This window comes from Aythya marila (genome assembly GCF_965140915.1).
Source record: "Aythya marila genome assembly, chromosome: 3".
NCBI classification, from domain to species: domain Eukaryota; kingdom Metazoa; phylum Chordata; class Aves; order Anseriformes; family Anatidae; genus Aythya; species Aythya marila.
The window spans coordinates 32593361-32613802 of NC_139044.1; the positions used below are offsets into that span (position 1 = coordinate 32593361).

Genomic DNA, 20442 nt, shown 5'->3' on the forward strand with positions numbered 1-20442 from the left:
CCAAGAGAGTATTGCTGTGGACAGAAAGGAGTACTCTGTGGAAAGGTAGAAAGAGAGTACAGAAAAACACAGGAATGAGTGTACTCTTACCAGAGCCAGGACTGGACGTTCCCAGGATGTACCTGCCATTTTTGTGCCCACAAATAAATGGTAGAATCAAAAATGAGTCATTCTACCTCAGATTACCCGATTTGGAATTGAAGTCCGATAGTTGTGAATTGCAAAGACAAATATGCAGTTTTGTTATATGAATTGCAAAGACAAATATGCATAGTATTTTCAATGGTTTAAAAAGATGCACAACACTGTTTTGGTGCATTCAAAATGCCTAATTCAGAGGGCCTCTGTTTTATAACTGGAGTTTCTAGGCACTACCACAATTCAGAAAATAGCAGTAAGTTAAGACTGAACAGTCAGTGAAGTGAATGCTATCAAGCAGAACAGGTACAGTTCAGTCTCGTGGATGTAGTCTCTGCTAGAATACAGACTAGGAATGCTGTTGAAGGGGAGCGTTTCAAATAGTGACAAGACAAAAGGAACACCCTGATGCAAGCTGTGCTGTCAGAAAAGCAGTCAGCAGCAGCTAAATAGAAGAGACAGTGGATGAAGTAGCAAAGTTGACTGTTATGTTGTCCAAGGGAGCAGCGGTAAAAAATGTGAAAGACAGGGAAATGGAATAGAGGAAGATTATACTTTTTTTTTTTTTTTTTTCCTTCATGACCACAAAGAGGCCTCTGCAGGTAGAGAATATAACAAACATTAGTTATCAGTGGAGGTGTTGAGTGATCTGGGTGAAAGAAACGCTGAAAAGCAATATCCTACTGTATTCTGAGCTACTAAATCAAGGGTTGTGGACTAAATAAATTCCAAGTCAAGACAGCAACAGCAAGACGGAGAGATTATGCCAGATTCCAGATGGGATGATGGATGATGAGTTTCACCCACAGTCTGTCTCCCTTCTAGAAAACTGTGGTAGAAGTCATTTTTGGCAGTGGCAAAGTAGGATTATAGGTGAACTAAAAGTCATGTTATTATCCCCATTTTGTCTCTTGACACAGAAAACAGCTGTTAGAAAGCATCACAAACCATTTTGGATATCTGGAGCAGAAACTCTCACAAGTAAAGTGAATTACAAAGATCCTTTCTCTTTGAAACTGAAGAGTATTATTTCTGATGTGATTCTGCTGGAATTGAAGCAGAAGCAAGCAGACTGACTGTTCCTTCAAAATTCCAGCTTTTTCTTTCTCTCTGTACTCATTTTTTCCACACATGAAAGCTGTGTGAATGAGGGCCTTCCTTCTGAAATCTTTTGTCTTGTCTGTGCAGCTAATGCTGTCCTTCAGAGGTTCACTGCATTTTAAAATTGCAATTATGATAAGTCAGGAAAAAACTTTTTTTTTTTTTTTTAAAGCAATCCACTTAAGATCTTCTGTGGAAATTCCTAGAATTTCATGTGTGACATACATGGAAGGGGGGTTATTTCTCCACAGTAAAATTACAGCTTATATAACTGTAGCATTTTTCTCATCGATTTTTTATGCCAGAAAGTGCTTGCCAGTATGAGAGATTCTGGGCTATTCAAAGAATTATGTCGTAGTTTTGTAGTTCAGTAATCTCTGTATATTTTAAGTTTCTTTTTTCACGATGCTCAACTGAGTGATCTGTGGCATAAAGTTGAAAGGCCTTCTTTCAACTTTGAAACAGCAAGTGCGTAGGAAAATTTGTACCGCCATAATCATGGCCTCCATTGTCTTTGTCTGTGCATAATTTTTTCTGCTGCTATTTTTGTCCTGTAAATTAAAGATGGTTCTATGTTTTTATATCAGTACCTTTCACAGTGCTAATTCTGGAGCACATGTGGAAAAATTGTTCCATTTCAGTCAGATATATTGCAGTACTGGTCTTCATATCTCTGTTTGCTCCAGACCTGTGAACTTTCATGCTCTGGCATTCGAGCCCATTTTAGCCCTTGAGCAGATATTTTAATATATAGGTCGTTTGAACTTCATAATCATGTGAGAGCATGCTGATCTAGTTCAGCGTGCTCCGCTGTCTCTGCATTCCTGTTTTATCTTTGTGTCTCTGTACATAGTGTTTTATCTGAGTACTAGGAGCATAGACTGTTCCTCCCCTTGTAATATACTTGCATTGGGAGTAACTGATTCCAGTTGTCTGACAGTTGGCTTAGCCCACTAAGGCTTATGGAGAATTCTGAAGCTTTTCTTCCTGTAGGATCTGATACAATCTGTAGTTATCCCTGTGATTGTATATCAGTGTTGTTCCCAGCTACCATGACATCAACATATGTGTTTACCCTCTAGACATTTTGTTATCTAGACTGCCTTGTGAAGTACTTCCACGTCCCCTTCTGCATACCCTCTCAAAGGCAAGCAGTATGTTCCAAATGGTGTACTGAACATACAAGTCCTAGAACTTGTTTTGTTTATGGGAAGCTGACAAATCTCTGCAACGCATCTGATTTGCTTGAGGAATTTGACTCCTGCCACGTCAGTAGATATTTCATATTTTGTGCGTGAGAGAAAATATTCCTCCTGAATTTTCTGCTTTAGCTCTTTGAGATCAGTGCAATGCCTGAGACTGCACCTTTTATCTCTGAGATTACCAGGGAATAAACCTAGAACTTAGTTCTTCAGGAGAATGCCTTGTGCTGTTGTGTTTTAAAGAACTCCAGTCTTTTTTGAAGGCGTCCAAGTGAATAACTGGCTATTTTCAGCCCTAATTCTGTCTCTTAAGAAATGAAAGTCTCCTGTTTGCAGAGAATAAATCTTCATACAGTGTAAGTAGATTAGATTTGAGATGAGTTACAAGAGTTGCTTTTGTGACTGCCCTTGGCAAACGTTACCTAGAAGGCTGAGCCCATGATTGTGTGCTTTCCTTTGTGCCTTTCACAAATCTGTTTTACATTTTCATTTAAATGAGTTCTGTACTTTTTTACTTCAAGACTTCAGTCTTACATTTCTTCTGAGCCACTCTTTCCATTCTTGTTATGGAAATCCTGTGCTTTGTTGCCTCTTGTGTCTACACAATATTTCTGGATTTTATATTTTCTTTTAAGTCCTAAAAAAATTGTAGAGCTTGAGTCCTGTGTTGAAATTTCATTTTGCCCTTTCACATTTACAACGTATATTTGGACAATGCAGTATTTATATACTAGGAAATAATACCTATTTATTAGGAAACGAAAAGGTGGCTCATCAAACAGGTTCCATAATAATTTTTCACTCTACATTTCTATTTTTCTTATTCAAAATCAAAATATTTGTGGGTTATCTTAATAGATGCTACGTACACCTCCAATATCCTTATTGGGGAAAAAAAAAAAAAAAAAAAAAAAAGCACATCAGGTTATTCATAGATAAAACCTATCTGAAACAAATTCATGATCCACCCTTTCCAGAAGGATTTCAAAGGTATTCATTTATCTCACCCTTAACACAGAACATGTTGTAAATATATAGTATATGATAAGTGTGCTTTGAAAGGTTTGCTTCTGGACAGTCAATACCTTGAATGGTATAATAGGAAAAGTAGTGAAAGATGCTTTAAACTAAGAATTTAGCATGGTAGAATGTTTTTAAGTTTAAAAATGCAATTGATAAATGAGAATTGTAGGTGTTTTCCCTTTATATAAGTTATCTTACTTCCCATAATAAAAGAACTGTGCTTTTTGGTTTTTGTTTTTTTTTAATGTTTTTCTACATTAGCTTGACAACCACTCCCTTGTACATTCCTGTCCACAAGTGAGGTCTGTAGACAGTGCACACGGTCTACTGTGTATGAAAAGTGTACATGACTATGGTCTCTCAGGGGTGTAAACTTCATGGGATGTTGATCAACATAAAGCAGATGCAGAGTTACTGTAAGATCTATTTTGAAGCATTCTTTTAAACATTTTTGTTTCTTATTTTTTGATGTATTAAAGTTGTCTTTTCTACATACATCCATATGTCAAGAAGTAAAAATAACAGAAATGCAATTAATACTGCTGTCATAGCTGAAACTTCTCTAATTTGTGGTTCTGTGTCCAAAGGGCCTGAAAATTTCACTTGCTATAAATTTGAAAACAAAAAAGTCAATGTACTATATATACGTGAGAGCATTGCAGTGTCAGATTGGCTAGTCTCAGAATTAACACAGGTTTTGAAGTAATTGCAATGTCCAGGTAAGTACTTTAAGATGCAGTATTGTATATGGTAGACATATCTACCATGCAGTTCCTTGATTTGCATTTACAGAGTGACATTGCACGTTTTAGTAAAAATTTATCTCTTAGAAGATGGCATTCTTTCATGAAGGCACGGCCAGTTTAGATGTTTGAGTTGTACATGACATATACAGGGTCTGAATCACCCTGCTGTTGGAGGTACAGTTCTGTCCCCATGTATGAATGTATGGAAAGAACAGAGAAATTATCCTGTCCTTCTGCAAGCATTGAGCTGCCTCCTTCAATTACCTCTAGTTTGTCAATCCCATATGAAAGCTTTACTAATTAGTAATGGTCAATGAGAACTTGGAAGTCAGCACTGCTATGACTTTGCCCCTTCTGACAGTCTGCTCCCTGCTCCCTTATGGGGGGAGGAAGTTACTACACAGGTTACTACACTGTTATGAACTAACATCAGTTGAGAAAAAATCGTAGCTTTCCATGTTCTGCTGTGTTTTGTTTCCTCAGGAAAAAGAGTGGAACTACAAATTGCTATGTTCTGTGAAGGAAATTAATTAGGTTATTATGTAATATAATAATTATTAAATAAAATAATCTGTTGTTCAGATACAGTTTCAAATGTTCAGCTAAATGACATACATGTAGTAAATGCAAGTGAGGTAAGATTTGCAAAATAAGATCCTAAATTGGGTAATATAAACTGAATATAGTTAATTGAAGTGGTTTTGAATGCCTTAATTCTGCACCTTCAGAATTAGTTTAATTTAAATGTAATCTGTTTCTAAATAGTCTGAATAAATGATTCTTCTCTACAAATTATAGCTTCTTCTTAAGAAGTTACCATTTCATGCTGCTATGTAACCTTAATTTAATTTGCAACCAAATATATTCATTACTATTCTTTGCAGCAACATACATACTTTGAGAATTTCTAAAACAACTCTAAGGACTTAGCATCCAATGCTGCCCTATCTGAATCACCTTATCATACAAAATATATGCAAGCTGTAGCTGATGTGTATTCTGTAAAAATACTCAGAAACCTACCACAGTTATTTTCATAACCTTTGCTGCAAAGATTAAATTGTATATATTTTTTATTTTAGATTGCTTTTATTTAACTTTATTTTTTTATGTACTCACTTACAGATTTTGAATGGGACATGACAATATGTCACTAGGAAAAGCCTAGATGGTTTCTGGATCTTCCAGATAAATTATCTATTGCAGAAACACAGGATTTACAAACTTACAGTCGCTTTCAGGCCCAATTTTTACTTGGATTACAGAATATTGTGCACATAAACAACTATGTGGGAGAGTTTAATGTTAAACTTTGTTTTGTTTGCTTAGAAATCAACGAGTGCACAGTTAATCCTGATATCTGTGGAGCAGGACACTGCGTTAATTTGCCTGTGGGATACACATGCATCTGCTACGAGGGATACAAACTTAATGATCAGCAGACAAAATGCTCTGGTATGAATGGATGCTTTCAAAACTTTAAAATAGTCACATTATGAAATGTTTGAAATGTAGAGTCTGATCAGGAGGAATATGCTACAGAGCCGTCAGGAGCTGATTCCTCTACTGGATGTTTCCAAACTACACAGAAGCTCGTTTTTGTATGTCAAATAAAATTTGCCAGCTTGTCTCCGATATAGCCTTTCACCACTCAGAACTGAATGTAAATTTAATTAAAGTTGAATGAAAGCCATTCCCTTTGTGAGATGAGAGAAAAAGTGATTAGACAGACCATTTCTTCTTGGTTTTGTATTAGGTATCTAAAATTGTCAGACTGCTAGGAAGAAATACACTTCTGTTTGGAGAAAGAATGACAGAAGTTATGCCTGTTTCGGAGAACAATTTGACCAGCTACCAGCTCTGCAGCTGAACTAAATCCAGTCACTTTGTTAGGCCTTTCCTTTCAACTGCTTGCTGGAAAAAAAGAGAATACTGTAAGCATCCCAGAAGCACATTAAGAGATCTATAAGTGAGATCTTTGTCCGCTCAAAGCCCAGACGGGCTCTGAATAAGCCATTTCAGATCTGGAAGCAGCCTATCAATCCCTTTCCTTGATTCAGAGTATGCTGGTTCCTCTGTAACTTGGATCAGAAAGACTTTATATCACGTTTCAAGACTATATACTATCAACTTTTCACACTACCTAAAATTCAGTAACTTCAAATTGATGCACAGACTATCAGGTGCGACTACCATATTAAAAAAAAAAATAATAATTTGCATTCATATACATAGCCAAATAGCAACTTAAAAGCCTCCTATTTCATACAAATTGTATTAATGTACTGTGCTTGCAGCTTGTGCTCAGCTTACACTCAGGGTAATGATTTGAATAGTAATCATGTCACATTCTTCAGGCCAATGCAATATTCATATAGTCTATGCCAATAAGAGCATTTTTTTCCAACCAAAACTATTTAATGCATCTTTTTTGAAGCTTTAAGGGTGAGGAGTGCATATACTTTTTCAAATAGTTAAAATAATTACAAGATCAGTCCTTTCAAAAGCATGGCACAGAATGAACAAAAAGAATCACAACTAAATATGTTATTCTACAGTCTTACATTTTTATTTCTTTTATAGATATTAATGAGTGTAATCAGACACCTCATCTCTGTTCCCTTGGACGCTGTGAAAATACAGAAGGAAGTTTCCTATGTATTTGCCAAGCTGGATTCATGGCCAGTGAAGATGGAACTGACTGCGTTGGTAATTGCTGCTCTACTTTATAAAAAAATAAAAATAGGTTTCTTGGTTCATTTTTGTATTTTTACCCAACCCTCCCCCCCCCCCCCACCCCACTCCCACCCCCGAAGTCCCCTTTTCAGCTTTTTTCCTAAATGTCATTGGTACTAGTCTGATGTCTGGAAGTGTTTTAACTGTCTCTCACCAGGTATTGTGGAGAGGAAAGTATGTGAGTGGTTTCTCCTACTTTTCAAAACGATCATTTGTTGAAAAACAGTAATTTTTTCAGTATTGTATTTGTTTAGGAAAACTACCATTTAGCAAAAATACTTTCTGTGGTGGGAAATCCAAATATTCAGAACACTTTCAATCTCTAGCTGCTGTTACAAACCATATTTTTAAGCATAGCTGCAAACATCCATGGACTTTACATAGTAACAGAAACAGATTGAAGAAGCTATGATCTTCTTTAGGTTAGCGCTGCCTTGAGCACAGCATTCACTCAGTGGCGAGCAATGTGCTTGCAACCACAGAGGCACTCACTGTACCTCTCTCTACAGCCTGATTGTTTCTAGACTTTATTCTCCAATCACATGGAATGGAGTAAAGATGAAACTGCTCAATAAGAAGTGCTTTAAGGCTGTGGCTTACAAACAGCTTGAAAATTTGAGCTTTTTTATTTGTTCAATTAAAGAAAAGGGTAGGGGAGATGCATTTGGTAATTTTGTGGTGGAACAGTTTCTCTTAACTTCTCTTTTTCATCTCTGCAGATTTTGATGAATGTTCAAGACCTCATACTTGTGGGGAAGGCTTCTGTATAAATACTGTTGGCTCGTATAGGTGTGAATATTGTGATAGTGGCTACCAAATGAACAGGAGAGGGGAATGTGAAGGTAAGCTTGGACTCTTCACCGGTAGTAACACAGTAACGGTTGCCAAACCAAACAACTGCAATAGGAGGAGCCATTTCTTCATGATGACTGTTTTCTTATGGACTGCTGTTTCTGATCTGAGCAGTAAACTTTACACCTGTTTGTTTTTAAAGAAAGCTGGGCATTAGACATATTAAAGCTATGCCACAGTGAATTTGCATGCTTATTATTTTTCTACTTGATACATTTCTTTTAAGTAAGTTCCATCTCCATTTGCTGTTTCTTTTCAGATGGAATCTCTTGGCACAGTAGTTTTATACCTATTGTGTTCAGAGTTTCTTTCCCCATTCCACTCTGCCTATTTCCATTGATAATATCTCTATCTTAATCTTACTGTTGGATTTCTATCACATTTCTTCACTTAATTTGCCTTCAGGTCATTTAACTTCCCCACGTACAGCAGCTAAAAATGACAGAATGTTCAGAAGGATATTGGTTGTTTTATCTGCAGTGTGTCTGGGACAACAAAGTGAAGTTAAAATTTATTCATATCACAAAAAGTGCCAAATGTTACCACTGTTTGGAAAGATTAACATTGCCTGCTGTTCAAAGGAGGCTCTGCACAGAGGCTTGAGCTGCAAAGGGAGAATTCTCAGAGGGAGCAATCTTAAACAAGAAACCTTTTGAGTACTCTCCAACCTTTTCAGTTATTTGATTTCTGCAGCTGTAATTCAATTCATATTATTTAGCTTTAATCTGTTATTGATTAATTAATGATTAATTAATTAATTATGATTAATTAATTGTAATTAATTATATTAGTTACAATTAATAAAATATTAATTATAATTAATTAATCTGTTATCGATCTGAATCGGAATCTGTTAACTTTATTACTATTCCCTCCTTACCTGTCCACTTTACAAAGTCTTTTGTTTCCAAAAGGATCCATTGTTTTTCCTAATAAAAATAATAAATACATAAATACATAAATAAAAAGAGCAAGCAGCAAATGATAAAATGAACTTTTCTCTTTTCCTTTTTCCCCTTTCCTCTTTCTTTTTCTTGTTTGGAAATATATACCTAGCAGATATTTCATGTTGCAGGAGATCCTATGATGTCTTACCTTTAAAACTACACGTTATTTTCCAGTGTGCCATTTTTGCCTATTTTGTTGTTCTTTTTTCATTGTCAAAAGGAATTGTGAACTAAAAACCACAGGTAGCTATTTATTTTTAAACATAGTTTTGTACATTACATGCATTTTTCTAAGGTACTTATGACAGAATAAAATTGCTAACATGTTAGGTTGCCTAACAAATGATCAATATAAAGCTGCTGTGGGTGTATTTGTTGCTCTTAGCACTGCTAAGACATTCCTCTTTCTACTCAGACTTTTTTTTTTTCTGTTTTACAAATGCTTTACAAACTCTACTCTTACAACTGCTTTTGCAAATTTTCTCTGTCAGTCAGGAATGTATTGGACTCTGAAAATCATATCACAGTGCATCAAATTTCTTATTAGCTTGTATTTTAAATAGTGTGGTGTAGTTCTCTATTGTTTAGCTTAAAAATATGTAATCTCTATAATCACATTTTCTGCTGAAAGTTATTTAAGGTTGCTTTGGGGAAAAACCCTCCTACACTAAATCCATCAAACCAAGGAAATGACACATTCAGGGAATCATTTCACCATGTCATTACACCTACACATTATAGTCACACTACTGACAGATTCCAAATTCCACAGATAACTCCTTTCCACCTCCTCCACACTCCAAAAACAAAGGTAAGAATCCTCCAAGCTGCACACAATATACACTGTTCATTTACATTTCCTCACCCTGTCATAATTCTGCCTTCAAGCTATATGCACACAAGCTGTGTTGTGGGCCCAGCTGGGGAGAAATAAAGACTGCATACATGTTCTTCTTGCTAAATTCATTATTCATGTAGAACAATGTTACAGGCATAGTGAAACATTATTACATACAATTAATTATTTTTACAATTAATTATTCCTGCAAAAACTTCTGGTGATTTGTTTAAGCTTTGCAGCATTTAGACTTTATTTTGACTGCAAATGCCTGTACAAAATGCATAATTCATGTTGGGTGTTTTCAAGGTGAATACAGTCCAGGCAGTTCTGAGAGCAGGTTTCAGAGGAAGGTTGTTTGTTACTTAATAAATTTTAAAAATCTCACAGCTATTTCACTGAGAAGCATTTGCAGGGCTGCATTGTAGAGGCTCAGGAGGCCCGCTGCTGTTTTTATGAGAAAGAACTCTGCTGGATTGTCATGATTCTATGCAAAAATGTGATTTGCACAGATCCAGTGTCTAGTTTGCACATGGGATGTCCAATTCTCTGAAGGTTGGAGCATTAGCCAGTTAAAGTACAAGTGTTAGGGGGCAATTTTCCCTCTGTGAAGCTTGTTCCCAAAACTAGGAGTAAATTGCTACCCTTAACACTCTCTGTGGTGGAGTAGCAAGTCCTTAACTGCTGAAGACACAACATCTAGGTGTGGAGCAGTGAAGAGATGTTAACTTAGGGAGCTGGGGTTAGAGATAACTTAGGCTCTGAATATTTCATTAGCTGCATGCACTGTGTGAAGCAAATCTTAGGTAGAAAATACTATAGTTGTTGTACCATTACAGACCATGCCATAAAATGATATTCAAATCTGCAAGCAGGCTAGATTGAGGCTGCCCATGCAATTTTAATTCCATTATCATCTAATCAGTGGTCACTCAACAGCAGCATGTCTTTGAATGACAATTTTTGTATGCAGTCTCTTTTAGATTGAAAATATTGGATGTATTGGAATTTTCTTCAGTGCAGAATAAGAAGTTACTGGTAGATGCTCAGAGCCTGATCATGAGATATTTGAGCTTTTCAGGACCTATCTTGGTGCTTTGTCATGGGTAAACTGCAATCTCTCATGATGCAACAAGTCCCTCTGTCACCCTAAACGCTGCCAGCCTCACAGAGATGAATATGTTGCCTGTGCCTTCTTTCAGACATAATTAATTCCCTATTTCCTATAAGCAACTTGATAAAATTACTATTCACACAATTAAATTCATAGTTCCCATACTACTTTTCTGCATAACTCTAGGGGATAGGAGACTACCAAATTTCTCTTTGCATTGAGAAGCCAGTAATTTTGTTGTTACAGCAGTGCACTTACAAACACTCCTGAGACAGACAATAGGAGTTAGGTACCTGAGAACATTTCGACATGGTAGAAGGGTGACACCAACAATAGTATTTATTCCCATCTAAGCCAGAAATCTGATCTCCTGTATGCTATACTACCAAGTATGCTACCAAGGAGTGGCAGTATAACAGAAAATTCAGATTCTGTTGCATGCACTGTGGTCTAATTTATTTCTCATAGATGCCCCTTCACTGGTACAAACCTATACTAACTTGTACCTTTCTGGGTATCTTACAGAAAGTACATAACTCTTTAAATTTATGAGTATAACTTGAACTCAGTTGGCTTATTGTTTAGTGTTCTGTTACAGTTTTGACCTATATTTTCTTTTATCTTCTCGTTTGAAGACATTGATGAATGCATGACCCCAACGACTTGTCCAGATGCACAGTGTGTTAATGCTCCTGGCTCTTACCAGTGCATTCCTTGCAGAGTGGGATTCAGAGGCTGGAATGGACAGTGCCATGGTATGTTCAGTACTGTTGTATCTCTGGTTATAGTTCTTGTTCCAAGATGCTGTATTTCCTATTCCATCGATGTTAAAACATGATGATAGCACTTGTGCCATGGTTCCCCATTTCATTCAATAATAATTGAAAATAAGAGAAATTGAATTTGAAATTATTTTAAGTTCTCAGACATGGGATGAATGAGGAAATATAATTTTAGTTTTAGAACATTAAATCTAGACTGTAAATCATACAATTTTAGTTTCAAAAAATGAAATAGAAAATACAGGTCTGAAAGGAATGTATCATCAGTGAAATGCTATTAAGCCATTTTTTGGAGGTATTTTACAAATAGAAAGGTCATGAGAGTGCTAACACATCACTGTGACTGGCAGGCTTTTCAACAGGATATGGGAGTTCGCTCATAGCACTTGTTAGTAATACCTTAATTATCTGTACTTCCAGCAAATCTTGTGTTATTCAGCACATCTTTTAACAGCTTGTCTTTCTTGCTTTCGTTTATTTTTTTTAGGACAGATTTTTTCACATTGTTTTTTTTTCTATTTGTTTTTAATAGATTATTTTTTTCAAATTAATTCTAGCTATTTGAGATAAATAGGAAAGAGTGAATTAATACACAAAAAGAAATGAAATCTTCTGCAATTTTGAGTGCTATTTCCTGTGGTACTGCCAGAAAATTGAATTTGACCTCAGTTGTGGAATATCTGTCTGTAGTGAGTACTCCTGTCTGCTCTGTGTGCATATACACATGTGCACTATAATTTGTGACAGTTGTTTGAGTAACCATGTTACTTAAACTTAGAATGATAATATCCTACATAGGTAGTCTTTTCATTATTATTGTAGTTCAGATTGGCAGTGTACTTCAACAGTTGATTTCCTAATTGCTCCCCATTGCTGTGATTTGTTTCAGCTCATGAAGCAGTCTGAGAGAATTAAAATAACACTGGGAGGTGGGCATCTACTGTGCTCCAACCACAAATGGGCTTTTGATCTTTGCAGCAAGACTAGAGCTAGGTTGCTGTGAAGCACCTGAAATACGTGTGGTGTGGCTGTCAGAACCCACCACTGTTCTAGTTGTACAGATTTCATCTTTTCAATCACTCTGTTGGCCAATAAAGGCATATTGTAGCACAGCATTTTTGTCTGAACATCCCTCTGTAACAATTTATCAGCATGCCCTAGCTGCATTATTTGGTTTTATAATCTGACTTACTGTGCAGGAAAGTATTTCTCAGGTAATTCCACAGGTTTTAATTGAGTTATATCAAGCTATAAAATGTTTAAAAGAAATTGATGTGTTTCTCTAAGCACACATTTGTTGATACATATTGCTTTTGCTTCTTCCCACCTACCTGGATTCCTGCAGTCCTTGCAAGGAATATGGCACATTCATTCTGTTACAAACATTCAAAGATTTCCTTTTATTTATTTTTTTTAAGGTAAACTTACCTTCATTTTGTGTTCTTTTCTGATACCAATTTTGATATCTATGCCTATTTGTGAAAACAGCCTTGTTGAAAATTCCATGGTATACCTTTCACTTGGGCCATTTTTGTTAACCAAGTTAGTAGGAGTAGAATTGAGAGGCAAGAAATCATTGCTTTGCTCAGATTTACAAACAAATCTAATTCATGTAAGGGATAAGTATTTGTTCCAAGATGTAGATGCTTCTTTTCCTTGTATCACTGCATATAGTTTCCCTTTGTTTTGTGGAATGTTCTAAGCCTAGACATCTCACTCACATCATTAGTGATGTGATCAGTCTTCATTTTCTGTTTATCCTAGACTTACATCATGTTGGAGATGAGCCATATGCATTTTAGAAAATGTAATGCAGACAGAGTTTGTCTTACAGCTTTCCAATATGGTATCATTTAAATACACTGCAAAGGAAAATATATGCCAAGTTATCTATGATGGGTATTTAAGTCCATTGTTCCATAAACTCAGTTGTTTCTGCTATTAGTTTAGGTCAGTTGAAGCTCTGCTGTTTTTCCCCAGGGCTGTTTTCAGTGTTTTTTACCTCAGCTCATTCCTCTGCTGGCACTTGATGCCCTAGAAAGTATAGCGTAAAAATTCTACAGGTCTTTAGTGATGTTTATATTTTAGCCTTGCAGGATTTAAATCCAGGAACATACCAACTGTCATTTAATGAAGGCAAGTCTATCACTTCAGACTTACATAGAATATATTTAACTGCAGTTTAATTAGGAGTGTCCAGTGTGAGATACATAGTGGAAGAAATTAAAATGACACCAGCACACCCTGCCTCCTTACTGTCTTGCAATTGCTGCTACTGTCCAAGATCCCATCATGTGTTTGTGTTGTGCAGGGAGTATTTGAAATAATCATTCTTAAGTTTACATACAATCCCTATTTTTTTAATTATTCTCTCTCCAAATACATACATTCTAATACAGTAATATATCATGACATATAATGAAAATAAATAGTATCTGAATTTAGAGCACACTTCTGTGTATTAATGAATAAATGGAAAAATAATAAAAAAGGCTTACAAAAATTTCTAGACCACTCCATCCTCATTGTTATTACTGTGGTGAATTTTGCAGCTACACAGTTAACTAAGAATATTCTGCTTGCAAAGTGTTAGGAATCTGGTCAAGAGGTTTCAAAATTAGTACAGAGGCCAGCAGAGCTGATCCATACACTCCTAGCCCTGCTGCAAAGAACTTGATAGAATCAGGTACAGCTCTGGACTTCACCTTAGAAGACCTAGATTCTGTTCCTGGCTTTTTTTCTGGTTTTATGGGGAAGTATATTGATCTTTTGGTCCCACCTAAAAACCAGAAATTATATACTTGAATATATACTTGAAAACTTTGTTTTCAAGTAGCTTTGAGAAAAGCAGGTGACAAGCAATCTGTAAGAAGCAGGTTTGTTATTAGTTTGTGTGCCTAACTGCTGAGTTAGGTGCTCTGTGTTTTCCATTTTGTTCAGTGAGGTCATTTTGAAATGGTAGGAAGGAGTCTTAGAAATTAGTCTTGCAGAAGGATGGAAGTAGTATTGCCTACTGAACTGCCATAGCAGAAGACCTGCAGATCTGTGCTGTCATCAGGGTGGAGGCCACTTCGTATTCTTAGACAGCCTCTAACAAAGGGGCTTTATTGACAGAGGCAGATCATTTGAAATATGGATAATAATGGTGGTTTCATTTATGTCTGAGCATGGATGGGCTTTGTCAAAAGTCAGGTTATACAGTACCATGTGGAGAGCTATGAGTGGTAAATAAATGTAAGGAAAATACTCGCTGCAGATATTCAGAATAGCTAATAAGAGCTATGAGATGAATTAAAGGTTTTTAATCTTTCCATCTCTCCCTGTTCTGCAGCTGTCTAAATAGCTTGAGTGCCTCAATCAGTTGTTTTACTTTATGTTGACAGATTTTGTGTGCTTTGTGGTGGCAAAAGACAGTATAATTGAAAGTAATATGATTTCTGACATAAAAGCAAATAAGGTTTAATTTTTTTCTGTCTCAGTAGAGCTGAAAAAATACTTTTTTTTTTTTTTTTTTCATAGAAGCAGGGGCTTTTTTCATAGAAGCAGGGGCACCTGCTTCCTGTTAGCTATACCCTCAAATTAGTTTAGAATTCTGAATTAATTCTGCCTGGGTTTATAAGAAAGTTGTTATTTATCTGTTTTTATTGTTTGTTTGTCCTTTTCTACAAATTGCATTCAGAAGGAATACCTGGAAATGATTAAGTAGTAACACAGCAATTTTCATGTTGACTAAACGGAGTGGTCCATCTAGTTAATATTCTCCTTTCAGAGAAAGATGAAAATGCATCTGTGCAATAGTTAAAAGGGAAAACAAAAGTTCTTTTTGAATCTGCCTGTGAATAAAGGTTGGCTTGCAACTGAATTGAGAGGTTTTGCTTCTAAAACTTTAGTTATAAAGTCTTAGTTGAGTTCTTTGTTGCCTGTATAGACTAGCCTTACAAGTGATCTGCATGAAGTACAGAAATCCTCTTGAAATTCCTCATGTGTTAGCTATGTCTTTTAGAACCTGCCTCCCTTAAGTGAATTTCAAAAACATTGTCAAGTAATGTGCAACATGCGCATGTTTTGTATATGCTCTTTATCTATGCACTGGAGAACTCTTAAGTGTTGTACGTTAATTGACCTAGCTTTAAAAAACAGCAAAAATTCAACAGCAGAGAAGTGTGGTTGAGTTCAGAACTTGCTCCAAGGAGAACCTTCCTGTTCCCTCACTCCAGGTAAATGAGCAGAGGCAGCAGGTGGGAGCTGTGACGAGCAAATGTTTCAAAAGTGATTTTGGTGAGAACGGTTTCCAACACAGCCCTGCCAGCTTGAGCTGTGTTTGCATCTGGGGTTATCTGGATTGTTTCTTGCAATAGCAGAAGGATTAGTGATGATGGTTACAAGGTATTGGCAGCTGCTTGTGCTTTTGTCGTAGTTACGTATACTTCCTAAGAGTAAATCTATGCAATGCAAGAATGAGTGTGCCAGCACGTGCTGACCTCTTTTTTACTCTACTCTACTCTTTCTATCTCTTTTCTCACAGTGGTTTAAGCCATTTGGGCAAAAATGATCTTATTTAAGTAAGGATGATGTAGACACACAGTTCATAGTACAAACACTATTAAAAAAAAAAAAAAAAAAAAAACGAGATTTGTTAACCTGAACTACAGTACTAGGATTAAAGCATTGTTTTAGTCATGTGGGTTGTGAGTATACTTTGAGCACAGGCCAGCTCAAATTCAAATCCTTATTTCTCTTCTTTTTTTTTTTTTTTAATCAGAATTGCTGCGGGATTGACAAGGCCAAAAAGACAGGAAAGCTGGTTGTAATTATGCTTATGACAGAACTTGAATCAGTTCCCACACCCACCTGAGAGATATTTGTAACCAAGTTAATTATACATTTATGCTTTGTTTGTATTCACAGATATAAATGAATGTCAGTATGGCAATCTCTGTACACATGGACGTTGTGAAAATACTGAGGGGTCTTTCAGATGTATTTGTGGCCAAGGTTTCAAACTCTCTGCATCAGAGGATCAGTGTGAAGGTAGGAAGGAATATGATTAAAATTCTGTAAGGTTGCACTTCTAGATAACATTTCTCATCTAATAGTATTCTTCCTCGTGGAGACAACAAAAGTACAACACTGAGGCTAAATTACCAAAAATGTAAGAAGAATGTGTTTTTCTATTTTATGGCTTACATAGTCACATTATACATTTTGTGATTTGTTATAAAACATCTGGGGTTATAAAGCCAATCAACAATGTTTAGTAATATTTATGTTACTTGATTGGAATTTCTGCAAAATGCTTGACATTTCTGTCATTTTCGAGGTTTGGAGACAGTGGCTTTTGCTGTCTTAACCTTTTAGTGTGGCATTTGCATTTCTTTTCATCTTTTTTACTTTCATGTGAGGGAGTGAAATCACAAAACCCAGGCTACGTTCTCTTGGAACTCAGTAGTGTCAGTTAAATGCTGAGCTGATGCCTGCTTTGGTATTGCTGCTTTTCAAGCAAGATACTTAGTAGAAAATGAGTGTGGTATCATATTTCTATGAACAAGTACCTGCATTGGAGATACATCTCCAGCGTGTCAGGTCCTGCATTTCTTCCACATATAAAATTCCCATCGGTACTGGTCCAGTGGAACAAAATTGGCTATGGAGCCAGAGCACAGCAATCTGAGAGAGAGCACAGAGTGCATATATGAAGTATGAGTATCTCTCTCCTCCTTGAACAGCAGGCATTAGGGACTCCTTGCAACCTGTCCACCAGAAGTGAAAATCTGGGATAATGTCTCCAAGCTGCGGAAGCACACAGAAACCTGAGTTTCTTTTCAGCTGTTTTTCTTCTTTATATTCCCTTCCCATAAGTGTCTGCATATAGCACTAAACACATTCAGCCTTCTGAGAGCTAAAATAATACAATAAAACTAAATAATCATTCGTTTAACTTTGTCAGGAAATTTGAAACAAAACATCACTGTACATTAAGTGGCTTGAGTGAGTTAAATGTGCTGTCCAGGACACAGAGCAGACCAGTCTTGGGGAAAGTATGTAGACAAAGTTTGACTGCTTCCTCTGAGCCTTTCATGGAAAAGAGCCTTTGCCAAACTGTGCTGGCATGTGCAGACAGTTCTTCTTAAAGTGCACCCTTCTAAAGTCAGGATCCGTACACGTGCCCAGATACCTCATGCAGCCCCACAGAATTCGGTGATCCTTAAATTCAAAACTTCTCTGGTCACAAGGGACCATTATTCAAGAGGTCAGACTACATAGCCATAACACAGACCAGAAAAAACTCACTGAGTAACTTTCTCCTGTTTGAATTGCAGTATATTTTCAGAACAACATGCAGCCGTGCCTAAATCCTAGAAGTGACTAACAACCTGCCATATAGATTTAATTACAGTTTCTTCACAAACTTTTTATAAGTAAGAGAGTGAAAACAGGTTTCCTAGCTCATAGAGGATGTGCTGTGTTCTGAATTCAAAGTGCTGCTCCCCTCCACTATTTTGACATTTTCATATGAAAATTTAAGTTCAGTGTTCAAGTCCATCTGGTAACCCAGGCTGACCCCGGTTTATGAGAACTGAAGCACTGAGGGATTAACAGTAGTTGTGGAAGCAAAGAGACGTTTCCCTATACTTAGAGGATTAATACTGTTACAAGGCGAGTATTTAAAGGAGAGTCAATGTACAGCTGAATAGGAGAACAGCCTGTCAGTGTGTATCTGAAAACCATACCCTGTTAAAAGCTGGTGATCCTGCTGGAAAGTATTTTGTGGGTTTTGCTGACTCACTGGAGCAGCTAGCTTGTTACCTTTGCCAGATACGGAGAAACAAAGAGAATTCACAAGCAGTGTGTCTGTCTGTGGGTACCTGTTTGTGTATTGATGGATATTGACACTATGGGAGCGAATTGTGAATGCAGTCACCTTGAGGAAAACAGCCAATCTGCAATTTCATATATTTTTACGCATTATGTTGACTGTCTGCATTTGTTAATAAATATAAGACCAAGAGAAACAGTACTTCATATTGACACTCTCCTTCCCTGTTTTGTTCAAATACGTTTTTTGCACTATTTGCTCAGTAATCTGTATTTTCAGATGTGTTATATTATCACTGTCTTTTCTGCTACAGATATAGATGAATGCCAGCACAGATCACTTTGTGTGAATGGGCACTGCAGGAACACAGAAGGGTCTTTTAGATGTGTTTGTAACCAAGGTTACACATTATCTTCTACTGGAGATCAGTGTGAAGGTAAGCTTGTGGACTTAAGCTACTGATTTATTCTTTTTCAATAAGATCTTGTGTATTTCAGCTGTAGGCGTGAAGTCTTTTGCAACTGGGGTAGAAAGACATATTGCTCCTCTTTCTTTTGCAGAACCTTACTCTGAATTGTTTAACAGTCCCCTCCTGCACAGCCACATATTTATTGTTTCTTAGAAATAGTGCCTGTCATCTTTTCACATACAAGAAATCAGCATGTGTATTTCCCAACAGTAAGACTGAAAGAGCAGTTGACATTGTTACCCAAAACACTTAAGCTTTTCCAAATCTTGTTGCTCAAATTCTGTTGCAGAGCTCTACGTTGGTTCTGTATTACAAAAGCTTCTGCCAGCATACTCTGTTCATACGGGATCCTGCTAAGAGAAAACTTATTCAGCTGGTTTGGGGAAGCTTGAATCCCCCATGTGCACTGGCAAGAGAAAATACGCAGTATAAGATGAGCTTTGAGGGGATCTGGTGGAGCTCACAGCTTTAAGTGTCTCAGAAAGCAATCTGTGTACTGAGTTTTTAAAAACAAAAGAGGTGAAAGATCTATACCAAATTTAGGGAGAAATGCTATGTTATACTAAACAGCCACATTCTATTATCTCTCAAGTAGAACAGCTTAATGTCCAGTAATTGGCAAGCAGATACTTTTTTCTAATGAATTATTTCAAACCTGCTCCCTTTTCTCCATTGTTGTATCATATCATGTCATATAGCCTTTTGCTGCGCTACTCACAGTCAATCCTGAGCATGTGAGGTTTCTCATAAGTGAGCTCCAGAAACTATTCTACCTCAGGTGTTTCCTTATCTCCCACCCTAGAGGAAAAAACTCTCAATTAGGCTGTTACTGTAGGTGTGGTATTAGCATAAATAAACTTTCTGGTCTCTGGTGTGCTTTCTGTAGCTGCTAATACCATGGAAAAGACAGAACTCCTTACTGTTGTTCTCCCCACTGTGTGTTCTGCTGTTAGGTTATCATGCACACAGCACTCTAGGAGATAACCTAACAGGAGTGCTGCGTGCATGATCACCCTCTCACCCAGAGCAATATGTCAGGAATCCTCCTCTTCAATTGATTCAGGCAAAAGAGCAATTCCCCCAAGCTGTGACACAGTGCTGTCTTCTCAAGACAAACCTGTGATATCAGACCAGACTTTATCAGTGCTGATGGTATGGGATTGTCCACATTTAATGAGTGACAACATATCTTGAAGTACTCACCAATGAGGCAATAAGGATATCTTATAATCTCTTCGGTACTGATCTGTTTGGAGAATATAGTCACAGAAGAACTTAAGATCATCTCAGCATTCCTGGTGAATACCAGTATCACTTGCATCAGCTTCAAGAAATGTGGCTGACGATGCAAGGCACTAGAAACTTGTGTCAAAGAATTTTGTTTTTGCTTGGCTTCACATGTTCGTGAGTTGTGACAGATGCGGAGATACACTGTCAAGAATCAAAGATTCTTGGTCCAATCAAGGTCAAGCCTGCCTCCTAAAGACAGAACAGACTGTGTGGTGTCATTCCTGACAGATACTCATCTCATCTCCTCTTAACAGACTTCAACAGATGAGATTCCAAATATTTCTTCAAACAGCTTGTGCTAGTACTTCGCTGTTCTTCTGTTAGACTTTCTTTATCCCTGATGTGTGATGGTTATTTTTTATTGCTTCAGTTTAATTTATGACTTTT

At 36.8% G+C, this 20442-nt stretch overlaps 1 protein-coding gene across 7 annotated transcripts in view; it reads left to right on the forward strand.

The window, feature by feature from the left end:
- The window catches only part of LTBP1 (latent transforming growth factor beta binding protein 1), a 201373-nt gene that overhangs the window by 132434 nt on the left and 48497 nt on the right, over nucleotides 1-20442 (forward strand). For all 7 annotated transcript variants that reach the window (XM_082756282.1, XM_082756284.1, XM_082756283.1 and 4 more), the window contains 6 exons: nucleotides 5540-5665; nucleotides 6794-6919; nucleotides 7666-7788; nucleotides 11333-11452; nucleotides 16388-16510; nucleotides 18610-18732. In XM_082756282.1, the coding sequence (XP_082612408.1) occupies nucleotides 5540-5665; nucleotides 6794-6919; nucleotides 7666-7788; nucleotides 11333-11452; nucleotides 16388-16510; nucleotides 18610-18732 (741 nt within the window). The remainder of the gene's footprint in view (nucleotides 1-5539; nucleotides 5666-6793; nucleotides 6920-7665; nucleotides 7789-11332; nucleotides 11453-16387; nucleotides 16511-18609; nucleotides 18733-20442) is intronic.